Source organism: Vulpes vulpes, chromosome 11 (assembly GCF_048418805.1).
Source record: "Vulpes vulpes isolate BD-2025 chromosome 11, VulVul3, whole genome shotgun sequence".
NCBI classification, from domain to species: domain Eukaryota; kingdom Metazoa; phylum Chordata; class Mammalia; order Carnivora; family Canidae; genus Vulpes; species Vulpes vulpes.
The window spans coordinates 20,557,496-20,570,844 of record NC_132790.1 but is presented as its reverse complement, the minus strand read 5'-3'; the positions used below and the strand labels follow the sequence as shown (position 1 = coordinate 20,570,844).

General features: G+C 40.1%; 1 protein-coding gene and 1 pseudogene across 1 annotated transcript; both read left to right on the top strand.

Moving 5' to 3' along the window:
• Positions 1-246: 246 nt before the first annotated feature.
• On the top strand, positions 247-1,234 carry LOC140594408 (cyclin-G1 pseudogene; annotated as a pseudogene).
• A 3,974-nt stretch (positions 1,235-5,208) lies between these two features.
• On the top strand, positions 5,209-6,150 carry LOC112910930 (olfactory receptor 56A3-like). The gene has a single exon (XM_025987243.2). It carries the CDS (start codon positions 5,209-5,211, stop codon positions 6,148-6,150), a length of 942 nt encoding a protein of 313 aa, XP_025843028.2.
• Positions 6,151-13,349: the final 7,199 nt, after the last annotated feature.

Below are 13,349 nucleotides of genomic sequence, written 5' to 3'. Positions count from 1 at the left end.
GATTCATTAGGGAGAGAAGTAAACTCATCCTATGTCATGACAAAGGTCAAAAAACAAAGATACGCAGTGTCGTCTGGGCGGTGCTGCGGAGACCTCCACCCAGGACGGCTCCCCTCCCTGGGCCTCTCCCCTCTTACCCGCAAGTCCCCTCGCCTCGTGGGCCTATGGGATCTGTTATCGCGGGGTGAGGTGAGAGCAGGCCCGGGGAGGGTAGTTACTGCTGAGGAGCCGCAGTCGGGGGTCAAGATGATAAAAGTACTGACAACAACTGAATCTCAGAAACTGCTACACCAGCTGAATGCCCTATTGGAACAGGAGTCCAGATGTCAGCCAAAGGTCTGCAGCTTGAGACTAATTGAATCTGCACACGATAATGGCCTCAGAATGACTGCAAGACTAAGGGACTTTGAAGTAAAAGATCTTCTTAGTCTAACTCAGTTCTTTGGCTTTGACACGGAGATATTTTCTCTAGCTGTGAATTTACTGGACAGATTCCTGTCCAAAATGAAGGTACAGCCCAAGCACCTTGGCTGTGTTGGGCTGAGCTGCTTCTATTTGGCTGTTAAATCAATAGAAGAGGAAAGGAATATCCCATTGGCAACTGACTTGATCCGAATAAGCCAGTATAGGTTCACGGTTTCAGACTTGATGAGAATGGAAAAGATTGTATTGGAGAAAGTGTGTTGGAAAGTCAAAGCTACTACTCCCTTTCAATTTCTGCAACTCTACTACTCACTTATTCAAGAGAACTTACCAATTGAAAGGAAGAATAGCCTTAATTTTGAAAGACTAGAAGCTCAACTTAAGGCATGCCACTGCAGGATCATATTTTCTAAAGCAAAGCCTTCTGTGTTGGCATTGTCTATCATTGCACTGGAGATCCAAGCACAGAAGTTTGTAGAGTTAACTGAAGGAATAGAATGTCTTCAGACACATTCCAAGATAAATGGCAGAGATTTGACCTTCTGGCAAGAACTTGTATCCAAGTGTTTAACTGAATATTCATCAAACAAGTGTTCCAAACCAAATGTTCAGAAGTTGAAATGGATTGTTTCTGGACGTACTGCATGGCAATTGAAGCATACTTACTACAGCATAACCCACCTTCCAACAATTCCTGAAATGGTCCCTTAATTGGATTGTTACAGCAACAAAAAAGCTCTTCTCTGAAGCCTTTCTCCACAATACTGAGCTATGGATTCCATGATGTTATAATGAATTTAAGCTGTGAAGCCTCAGATAATCACAACTAGATTAGCATTGATGTTTTCAGATTTGGGAAAACTACCTAATTAACATGCTGTAGTGGAATTAAATTTAAATTAAATTTAAATTCATCTGTGAGGCATACAAATGAAAGCTAAGAGCATAAATGTGAAATGTTAATAACAAGCCTGGGAAGGTAAACTGTGAATCTTCATTTCTAACATTGACCCAACTTTCTATGTTGGATCAATATATTATATTTAGGTGGTATCAAAAGTGGTAACCTAATTAAATTCTAAATTATGAGGTATACATTAAAACCAACATTTCACAAATGCACTTTTAAGGCATAACAAGGGTCACTATTCTAGGCAATGAAAATGGTTTCTTGGTACCTATAGTGCAAATAATAGATAATTCCGAGATCTGGACTTTACTGCTACTTGGGAATTACACTTAAATTTGAGGGCATTTTATAAAAGTAAAACTACAGGCCTAGTTATTTTGGCATATTAAGTTATTGTTAATATTTTTCCTAAAAAACTGGTGGTTTGCATCCATGGTAAAATTTACACAGTATTTGCTGCCTCCATCTAATCCCATCAAGAAACTTTGTTTTTATTGTGTTAGTAATTCAAAATAACTATGCTCCAAAAACTTGATTTAACACTCCAGAAGTTTTTACTAAGGGCTGTTTTTATAAAAACTGCTATTGCTTCTAACTTAGAATTTTTAAAGGAAGAGAATATACTTTCACTACTTGCCCCTCCTGTGCCCAAAGAAAGTCTTTTTAAAAAGTCAGTAGGCATCCTCATAATTATGAAGTTGCTAAGGTAGTATTTGAGATTTTCTATTAAGTCAGTGACCATAAGGAGATCTACGGCATTAAAAGTGATGTAAACAGTTACTCAGTGCAGCAAGTAGCTTGTGTCCATTCAGAATGGCTGTACCCATTTATGACATGTTATGGGTAAATGTGCACTGGAAAATAAACCAAAGAACCACAATATATCTTATACTTTTGTGAACTGTGTTTTATGGATAACTTCAGTTTTCCCAAAAAGCTGACATATTTCAATAATTTGACATCAGTGTTAATTCTGAGTTGGCAGAAGTAGCCTAACCAACTACCATTATGTTTTGGTACTAAGGGCTATACCTTTCAATAAAGTTACTGAAATGAAAAAGAAAAAAGAAATATGTATAAGCTCACGGAGAGGGAGATAACTTACCTCAGTTCAAGATAAAGAATTTCTAAAAGCTGGAATACTAATCCTAGAAAAAGCTGCCAGGAAAAAAAAAAAAAGTAATTTCCTTTCTGTCTCTGGATCCAGTCCATAATTCAAAGGATAGACTGGTGTGAATATTTCACAAGTTTATCCAAATACCATGGGGCTAGGCAACCTTTTCATCCCCTCCAAATTTCAAAGCTGTGTTTCTAGCATCCCATAACACAGTTCCATTCTGGAGCCTAGGGAAAGGGCTTAAATTAATTCCCTGCATTAGTTTCCAACTTCAACTGGCTTTCTTCAGTCTGACCCTCATGGAGGCAAGAAAAATTAGCTTTGGGGCTTCTGTCCTATCCACCATAGATGGTCTCTGATCGCAGAGGACAATTGAAAAAGGAAACAAGAAGTATCTATGTACATCCAAGTACTTTAGCGTAGAGGTGAGTAGATACTCATTGTTGAATAAATTGTTGGTTGAAGAAAAAGAGACAGGAAGAAAAAAAGAAAGAAAAAAAAGAGAATAGAACCATAAGATGGAAAATTCTTCCTTTGTGCTCTCTAGAAATTCTATCCTAGTGCTAGAAATAATCTTTCCAAGACTACTCAGAAAATTTTTTAAAAATTCTCCTTCTTCTAGGTTTCCTTATGGATCCCCTTTTCCTGCAGCAGGGGTGCTTCCAAATGGCTGGACTCTCTAGAAATCAGGGGATCCTTCATCCAGCTTAATCAGGGAGGGGATCCTTCATCCAGCTTAACTAAGGTGAGATTGGAAGCTGTGCTAAGAATGAAAGTGCTATAATGTTACTGTATAAGATGTGAGCAGAGGAGAAGCTGGAATAAAAAAATGAAGTGCAAAAGACAAGTCCTGACAGGAGGAAGTAGTGTCAGAATTTGACACTGAAATTTGCATGTGCTGTGATAAAACTAGCTGGTATAACAGCAAATCTTCCTTGTACTGTGTCTCATTGGCACAAATGAGACAACTTTAAACTTTAAAACCACTCTGAAATTTATGTAGACATTGTTAGCATATGCTATCCTTAATAACAGGAAAAGAAGTGGGAGATAAGGTAAACTCTCTATGTGTCTTAAAATTACTTTTGCCTCCAGGAAGAGACACACGGTTCCTGGCAGACACTTAAAGGAGAGCATTCCCTTGATTTTAAAGCAAAACATTGAATGGAATGAAAAGAGGAGTTGGGGAGGAGGAGGGTAATTCCCACTACCTTTCTCTGACCCAGCAGTTCCCGAGGCTATTGGTAAGAAGGTTCAGGTCTAAGAAATAACAAGGTGATCAGGACTGGACCTATAGGAGCAAGGACATACAAAGATGGAAACAAGCGTGTCATTTTAACAGCTACATCACATGGATTGTGGTGACTAAAAACTATTTTCAGTTCTCCATTCATAATTCTGTTAAAAATCCTCTTAACTCCTCAACCCCCATTCCAAAACTACCTCTCTACTGTTGTAATCAATTTTCAAAAATTTTTGCTACCTTAGAAGGACAGATTTTTTTCCTTTGACAGAGACTGAGGAACCAAACACATTATCATGGCATGCCAGGTCTCAGAAGAATTCTGAGAGACTATCCAACTAATGATCCTTTGCTGGTGAGATGTAGTACAGTATAGGTGACTAAAAGTTGGGTTTAAAATGAAATAGAATTTTGCATCTAGATTGAAAGTTCTACTACCTATGATCTTCTAATTTTCTCAAGCTTTCTTCACCTCATTTTCCTCATTTGTAAATTCATACTAAGGCATACCTCACACAGTTGTTTTAATAGTAAAGTAAGATAATGCTGCTAACATATTTTAACACAGTGCCTGGTAAGTGTTGGAAATCCATTCAATACACTGCAGAGGTTTGTATTTTCCTGCTAGCGAAACAAATGCAAAACAGTGAAATTCAAACGCTGATGAAGCAGAGTAATTTCCAATCATGGGATGACACCTGAGCAGAACATCAGTACTAGATGGATAAATCTAGGGACCCTACACAGCATGATTTTAAAGACTCTAGACATGCTGATGTTAAACATTTTGAAGGCATCTCTCGTTGCAATAGATAACTCTTTTCCACAAAAGTTTTTTGGACTTGTCTTTAAAATTCAACAGGAGGGGAGTCCTGGGAACACTTGACTTCCCTGTGAATGAAGTTAATATTTACCTATACTCTCCAAATATTCTGCATAATGCTCTGTTATTATTCTTAGTATTGTTGTTATATTTATCTATTCTTATCACACCCAACAGATTGTCATTTCCTTGAGAACAAAGATAATACTTAATCTTTGTGTCTCTTGTATATAAAGGGTGAATAAAAGGTACATGGGAAGAAAGGAGTGACAACATTGAACAGTACCTGCTGTGGAGGTTGGGGACATTATATGGACAACTGGGTAAAGGGATTCAGAGAGGAATTACTAAAGGCCAATCTCACCACCTTCACACTGCTTAAATTAGAGGACCTATTTTTTCAAAAGTAAGGATGCTGCCTCACAGCTAACTGAAATTACTAATTCTATTTTATAAGGTTGATTCATTAAGAAATTAGAAATATTCCAGAAGTGAGAAAAAAATTTGTTAAGGATTGAAATTAATTTCTTCTCCTATATGTAACATGCAAAATCTCCAGTTAAAGCAAAATAGAGCCATAAGTTGATTCCAATGAAGTGACTTTCTCTTCCATTTTAATTACAGTCAGAGGTTAATTTTGATCCTAACTTTTTAGATCGTGAAAGAAAATCTATAGAAACAAAATCCACAAGATGACACCTCACAGAAATGGCTCCACTGGGGTTTCAGAGTTCCTCCTGAATTGTTTTGTCAGGTCCCCCAGTTGGCAGCTCTGGTTGTCCCTGCCCCTCAGCATCTTGTTCCTCGTGGCCATGGGGGCCAATGGTGTTCTCCTGATCACCATCTGGCTGGAGGCCTCTCTACACCAGCCCATGTACTACCTGCTCAGCCTCCTCTCCCTCCTGGACATTGTTCTCTGCCTCACTGTCATCCCGAAGGTCCTGACCATCTTCTGGTTTGACCTCAAGTCCATCAGCTTTGATGCCTGCTTCCTACAGATGTACATCATTAATTGTTTCTATGCCATGGAGTCCTGCACATTTATGGTCATGGCCTATGACCGCTATGTGGCCATATGCCACCCACTGAGGTACCCATCTATCATCACTGAACGATTTGTAGCTAAGGCTGCTGCCTTTATTTTGGCCAGAAATGGGATTGTAACAGTGACTCTCCCCATTCTATCATCGCGACTCAATTATTGTGGGAGAAATGTTATTGAGAATTGCATTTGCGCCAATTTGTCTGTCTCCAAGCTCTCCTGTGATGATGTCACCATCAATCGCATTCTCCAATTTGCTGGAGGCTGGACACTGCTAGGATCTGACCTCATCCTCATCTTCCTCTCCTACGGCCTTATACTCCGAGCTGTGCTGAGACTCAAGGCAGAGGGTGCCATGGCCAAGGCCCTGAGCACATGTGGTTCTCACTTCATCCTTATCCTCTTCTTCAGCACCGTCCTTCTGGTCTTCGTGCTCACTCATATGATGAAGAAGAAAGTCTCTCCTGATGTGCCAGTCTTGCTCAATGTCCTCCACAATGTCATCCCCGCAGCCCTCAACCCCATTGTTTATGGAGTGCGAACCCAGGAGATCAAGCAAGGAATCCAGAGATTACTGAAGAAGGGGTGGTAGTGAGGACAATTGGATCTCTGCATTCCTAATATAAGGATGAGTTATAAATCAGATAATGAAAACTTGGGTTGAAACTCATAGCTCCATATAGGTCAAGACATAAGATTAAGGAAAGTAAGTTAAAACGTGAAAGAATTTCTTGACTCTATCCCTCTGCTTCAAGCCCTAATAATCCCCCAAGAAAAATCTGGCATCTCTGTGACTTTTTAAAAATTTTCCCCAATCTTTGTAGTTCTATCTTATCTACAATGTGAGAACTCAGGAGGATGAATTATACAGATAAGAAATGAATCCCAGTTAATATTGTATTTACTATTCTGTACAGGTAATTTTTTAAAAATACATAACTGTGTGGGCACCTGTAGGCTCAGTCAGTTAAGCATCTGACTCTTGATATCAGCCCAGGTCATAATCTCACAGTCATGAGATCAAGCCCTGCATCAGGCTCTGCACTCAGCAAGGAGTCCACTTGAAAAATTCTCTCTCTCTCTCTTCCTCTCCCTCAGCCTCTCTCCCCTGCACTCATGCTCTCTCTCTCTCTCTCATTCTGTCCAAAATAAATAAATAAATCTTAAAAATGTGTGTATATATATATATATAAACTGTGGATATTAATGTCTTTGTTTATAATGTTATTGTTATTATTGTTCTCAACCTAGTTGTATAATCCAGTTGAAAAAGACCACAGTCTTTAAATATCAGCTCTGAATGATGAAAAATAACTAGAGTCCATAAGTAAATCTCTTTTAGTTACCTCCAACCGAGCCAATAACTTTCTTCTCCTTGACCAAGCAAAAACTGCCTTTTCTGGTGCAACCCTCAAATGGTTAGAGTTTTTCCAAGAAGTGCTCACATGTGGAAAAATGGCATTTGCTGGGTTTCAGAGAAGTTATCTCACAAAGCCTCTCTTCCATGTCTTCACACTACTGTCTGTGCTTGAAGCTTCATCTTCAGGGGTCAAAGATTCACTTTGTGATATGTTTATAGAGTTCTGCTTTGGTGTACTAATATGTCACAGCATCAGAAGATGTTCCAGTAATGAAACTTTAATATACTAAGACCTACTATGAATTGAACAAAGATTTTCTAGGCATCTGCTCTGGTATAGGAACTTTGTTGGAGTTAGAGGGCACAAAGATGCACAGAACAAATTTATAGTCATTGAGAAATGCACAAGCTGTTTAGACAGAATATAAAGCAATCTAGACCCTTTAACATTGAAGGAATGTTTTCTTCTACTTAGAAGGAGATGGAAATAAATGATATATGAATAAGTTCAGTAAGCAACTTGAAAAAAAGAAAAATCCTGAGATGGTGAGTTAGAAGTTATGTACTCTAGTTCTTGCACAACCACATACAAGATTTGTGACCAGGAACAAATTAGTAGCATCCCTATAGCATCTTCATCTGCTACATGAAAACAGTGAACTAGCTATTTTAAAACACATTTCTCCTTCTCAGAGTCTATGAAACCATGATCTGCCTTAAGATAGGCATCACTCATGCTATTGAGTCTTGTTTCCAAGCATGGGCATGAACACTTCCTCCCACTCCCTCATGACAGCTGAAACTAAATGGGAAATTTAAACATTGTGTCAGGAATAACTTCCAAATACTATAATTTATAATTTTGTTCACAGGTGGAAATCCAAGCCTTCCTGAAAGATCATTTATATATGCACATGTATAGGTCCAGCCTGCATTCACCTGCCCGGAGGAAGTCGGTGGTCCTTCCTAATGGGAGGACTCTTTGTATGTTTACTTCATGATCTGATAACTTTGATGCCCCCTCATAAACAAAGCATACTGAAAAAGCTGTCATAAGATTTGAGCCATACTATCTGAGTCTTAAAAATCTGTCATACTATTTGAGTCTTCATCTTGTCCTTAGGATTCACATGCTCCTAGAATTACTGATGGGGGAAATATCAATTCAGGAAAGTCCTACTAGACCCCAAATTATGGGTTCCTGCCTTCTGACCCTAAAATGAAAATGCCTCACAGTCCACTATCAGTACAGTTCCCCAAGTCTAGGCTCTTTGTCTTGAAATAAACTACTTAACAAATCACTGATCTATTTAAGGTTGGGTCCTCCACATGTTGTCTGTTTCTTTAATCCTCCATTCAGTAATGAAAATAATCTTTCTTCTAATGGTCTTTGGTTTCACTACTGATGGACTCCTATTAACACCTGCTTGAAAATGAAAATACATGTACTTCATCCTAGTAATAAACAATAATTGCAGGGAATATTAGGTCAAAATCTCCTTCACACAATGCACCTTTATTATATAGACTAGATATCCAACTAAAATTTTACTGTTGTGGGGCCCCTGGGTGGCTCAGTGGTTGAGCATCTGCCTTTGGCTCAGGGCATGATGCTGGGGTCCCAGGATCAAGTCCTCCATCAGGCTGCCGGTAGGGAGCCTGTTTCTCCCTCCTCCATCTCTGTCTCTCTCTGTGTCTCTCATGAATAAATAAATAAAATGTTTGTTTAAATGGCCATAGTAATAAATGAAATGTCTCTCATTCATTTCTGCATTACCATGAAGAGAAAAGGAGGCCACGGAATCAGGGCAAATGATGACTTCTTTGTGCTAAAAATAATGAGAGAATATAGAATCTCAGAATGTAGGGTAAAAGATTAAAACGGTGGAAGGTTTATTTTTAGCTCTCTGCATGTCAAACAGTCCCAAAATCCAATAACAGGACTAAGGCTAAAGATAAGTCCTAAATAAATCCAGGAAAATGTTATTAGTAATTAGTTTTATTAGTGAATAATAAGAAATATTAACCTGATAATAAGCAATGGTTGCTCAAATGGAGTTTATCAGAAAGGAAATAATTACATCATATTTATTTATCTGAGCTGAAATCTTGCCTTGAAGAGATTTCACAATTTTATACAATCAGTATTTAATATTGACTAGTTTTAATTTTTTTAAGGTTTTTAGAGGAGATATAAAATGTAGAAAGCCTTATAATCTACCATTCAAAATGAAACACTGGGAAATCTACCTTTCTGAACCATGGAGCAAATCCAGATAATGATAAATGAAGGATTTGTTGGAAACTTTAACATTACTAGGAATCACAGATTCTTTCCCTGTCACTGGGAGATGTATCAGACAAATATCTCAGGACATTGTAACTTACACTGGAGACTGATCTAAGAAAATATTTCAGAATGTTCACAGGGTATGACAGTGGCCCTGCAAGACAAACTTTGGGATGAGTTATTACTTTACTTAATATGTATTCAATACCTGATATGCCAGGCATATCATGATGCAGGATTCTAAATAGATAAATCATTCCAGAAAGCAGTAAGCACTATAAAGAAAAAAAGATGGCATGATGTGTTAGAGTGACCTGAAGCAGGAGCAGGAGGCCACTTTGGGTGTAACTATTAAGGAGGTACTCTCGGTGTCCATTGAAAGATGAATGGATAAAGGAGCTGTGGTCTATGTATACAATGGAATATTACTCAGCCATTAGAAATGACAAATACCCACCATTTGCTTCGACGTGGATGGAACTGGAGGGTATTATGCTGAGTGAAATAAGTCAATCAGAGAAGGACAAACATTATATGGTCTCATTCATTTGGGGAATACAAAAATTAGTGAAAGGGAATAAAGGGGAAAGGAGAGAAAATGAGTGAAAATATCAGTGAGGGTGACAAAACATGAGAGACTCCCAACTCGGGGAAATGAAAAAGAGGTAGTGGAAAGGTAAGTGAGCAGGGGGATGGGGTGACTGGGTGATGGGTACTGAGGGGGACACTTGGCGGGATGAGCACTGGGTTTTACGCTATATGTTGGTAAATTGAACTCCAATAAAAAATGTTTTTAATAAAAAAATAAGAAGGTACTCTCTGTGTAGGTTGGTCATTTTTGAACTGAGATTGTGAATGTTGATAAATTAATCATTTGAACCTATAAGACTGTTCCAATCAGATGGAACAGTAAGCAAAGAGGCCAAAGCTGAGAACAGGTAGAAGTCCAAGAGGTAGTGGACATCCTAGCAGGGAGGGGGGATACAGCCAAAGGGAGGCTAAGGCAGAAGACTAGGGCAATGGCCAATGGAAAGATCTGGAAGTAGCAGGACCTGTGACAAAGAACAAATAGATATTAAAAGGTGACTATCAGTTAAGACCTGACAAAGGACTAGAGGTCAATCCAGAACTAATAAATGGGAACTCACATCAGTACCAAAGCTGGCACCCAATCCTACAAACCAGAGACATACAGGAGAAGAGGCTGGAATTTAAAGGCTAGACCCTATTATTATAATGATACTACAGATGGAATGCTACTACAGGGAGAACATTTTATCTTGGGCAAGTTTAATTAGAATGGTGCTCAACATTCAGCATTTTCTTCAAATATTGATTAATTGCATAATTTCATTCTCATTACTCTTAGACTGGAGGAGGCAGTTCTGAGCTGAAGAGTAGAAGATTACTAAATCTGGCTGGGGTAAATGTAAATAAAAGAAATCTAAAACAATCTCCTTTCCCTATATACTTTACCAGGGATTCTGGGGGATCTCGGTTGTAGTGGCAGGGGCAGGGACATATTCTGTTTGTCCAATGAGAGGTTTCAAGTTTTCTTTCTATTGACTATATGTTTCATAACATCCTACTGTATGAATGTCTTCATTTATGTTTTAATTGATAAAACGATATGTTAGTTTCAGGTGTACAACATAATGATTTGATATTTGCATATACTGTGAAGTGGTCACTACAGTGTACCTAACATCCATCACCATACATAGTTACAAAATTTTTTATGATGAGAACTTTAAGATCTACACTCATAGCAACTTTCATATATGCAGTACAGTTTTATTACCTATACATCCCCATGATTTGTTATATAACTGAAACTTTATGCCTTTTGACCCCATTCACCAATTTCACCCAACCCCCGCCCCCCACTTCTGGCCATTATCAATCTGTTATCTGTTTCTACAAGCTCAGGATTCTTTTTGTGTTGTTTTAGATTTTATATGTAAGTGAGATTATACAGTACTTGCCTTTTTCTGACTTATTTAACTTAGCATAATACCCTCAAGGTCCATCGCTGTTGTCACAGATGGCAAGATTTCATTCTTTTTTATGGCAGACTAATATTCCTGTGTGTGTGTGTGTGTGTGTGTATCACATTTTCTTTATCCATTCATCCATCAATGGATATTTAGGTTGTTTCCATATCTTGAATATTATAAATAATGCTGCAGGGGTGCCTGGCTGGCTCAATCAGTAGAACATGAGACCCATGATCTCAGAGTCATGAGTTCAAGCCTCATATTGGGCATAAAGCCTATTTAAAAATAAGTAAAAGAGGGAGGGGCAAGACGGCGGAAGAGTAGGGTCTCCAAATCACCTGTCCCCAACAAATTACCTAGAAAACCTTCAAATGATCCTGAAAATCTACGAATTCGGCCTGAGACTTAAAGAGAGACGAGCTGGAATGCTACAGTGAGAAGAGTTCGCGCTTCTATCAAGGTAGGAAGACGGGGAAAAAGAAATAAAGAACCAAAAGGCCTCCAAGGGGGAGGGGCCCCGAGGAGCCGGGCTGAGGCCGGGGCTAGTGTCCCCAGGACAGGAGAGCCCCGTCCCGGAGGAGCAGGAGCTGCACCGACCTTCCCCGCGGAAAGGCCTCCAGGGGAATTGGAGCAGGATCCCCAGAAAGGCGAGGACGCCATCGGGCTCCCTGGGACAGTAACAGAGGAACTGCGCCCCGGGAGAGTGCGCCGAGCTCCCTAAGGGCTGCAGCGCTCGGCGGGACCCGGAGCAGCTCGGAGGGGCTCGGGCGGCGGCTCCGCGGAGGGGGCTGCGGGGCGGGAGCGAATCCAACAGCGCAGGCCCCGGAGCACAGGGCGCCGGGACACAGCCCAGGATCCGGCCTCCCCCAGGGACAGGCAGAGGCCGGGAGGGCCCAGGACAGCAAGGACGCTCCTGCCTGGAACTGAGCAGATCAGCGGCCCCGCCCGGGAGCCCCCAGGCCCTGCAGACGGAGAGCCCCGGAGCTACTGCGGGAGCTGACTCCAGGTTCCCAGAGCTGCCCCCGCCACTGTGGCTTCACCCGGGGCCTCACGGGGTGAACAACCCCCACTGAGCCCTGCACCAGGCAGGGGCAGAGCAGCTCCCCCAAGTGCTAACACCTGAGAATCAGCACAGCAGGCCCCTCCCCCAGAAGACCAAGGAGACGGACCAGGTCCAGGGTAAGTCAAGGGACTTAAAGTATACAGAATTGGAAGATACTCCTCCGTGTTCTTTTTGTTTTTGTTTTTGTTTTTGTTTTTTGTTTTTGTTTTGTTTTGTGCTTTTTTTTCTTTCTTTCTTCTTGATTTCTGATTGCTTCCCCCACCCACCCCCCTTTTTTTCTCCTTTCTTTCTTTCTTTTTCTTTCTCTTTTTCTTCTCTTTTTCCCCCTTTTTTTTCTTTCTCTTTTTTCTTTTTCTCTTTTCTTTCCTTCTCTCTCTTTTTCTCCAATTCCCAATACAACTTGTTTTTGGCCACTCTGCACTGAGCAAAATGACAAGAAGGAAAACCTCACCTCAAAAAAAAGAATCAGAAACAGCCCTCTCTCCCACAGAGTTACAAAATCTGGATTACAATTCAATGTCAGAAAGCCAATTCAGAAGCACTATTTTACAGCTACTGGTGGCTCTAGAAAAAAGCATAAAGGACTCAAGAGACTTCATGACTGCAGAATTTAGATCCAATCAGGCAGAAATTAAAAATCAATTAAATGAGATGCAATCCAAGCTAGAAGTCCTAACGACAAGGCTTAACGAGGTGGAAGAACGAGTGAGTGACATAGAAGACAAGTTGATGGCAAAGAGGGAAACTGAGGAAAAAAGAGACAGACAATTAAAAGACCATGAGGATAGATTAAGGGAAATAAATGACAGCCTGAGGAAGAAAAACCTATGTTTAATTGGGGTTCCCGAGGGCGCCAAAAGGGACAGAGGGCCAGAATAAGTATTTGAACAAATCCTAGCTGAAAACTTTCCTAATCTGGGAAGGGAAACAGGCATTCAGATCCAGGAAATAGAGAGATCCCCCCTAAAATCAACAAAAACCGTTCAACACCTCAACATTTAATAGTGAAGCTTGCAAATTCCAAAGATAAGGAGAAGATCCTTAAAGCAGCAAGAGAAAAAAAGTCCCTGACTTTTATGGG

Coding starts and splice junctions, on each gene's coding strand:
- LOC112910930 (XM_025987243.2), top strand. CDS start 5,209: ATGACACCTCACAGAAATGGCTCCACTGGGGTTTCAGAGTTCCTCCTG.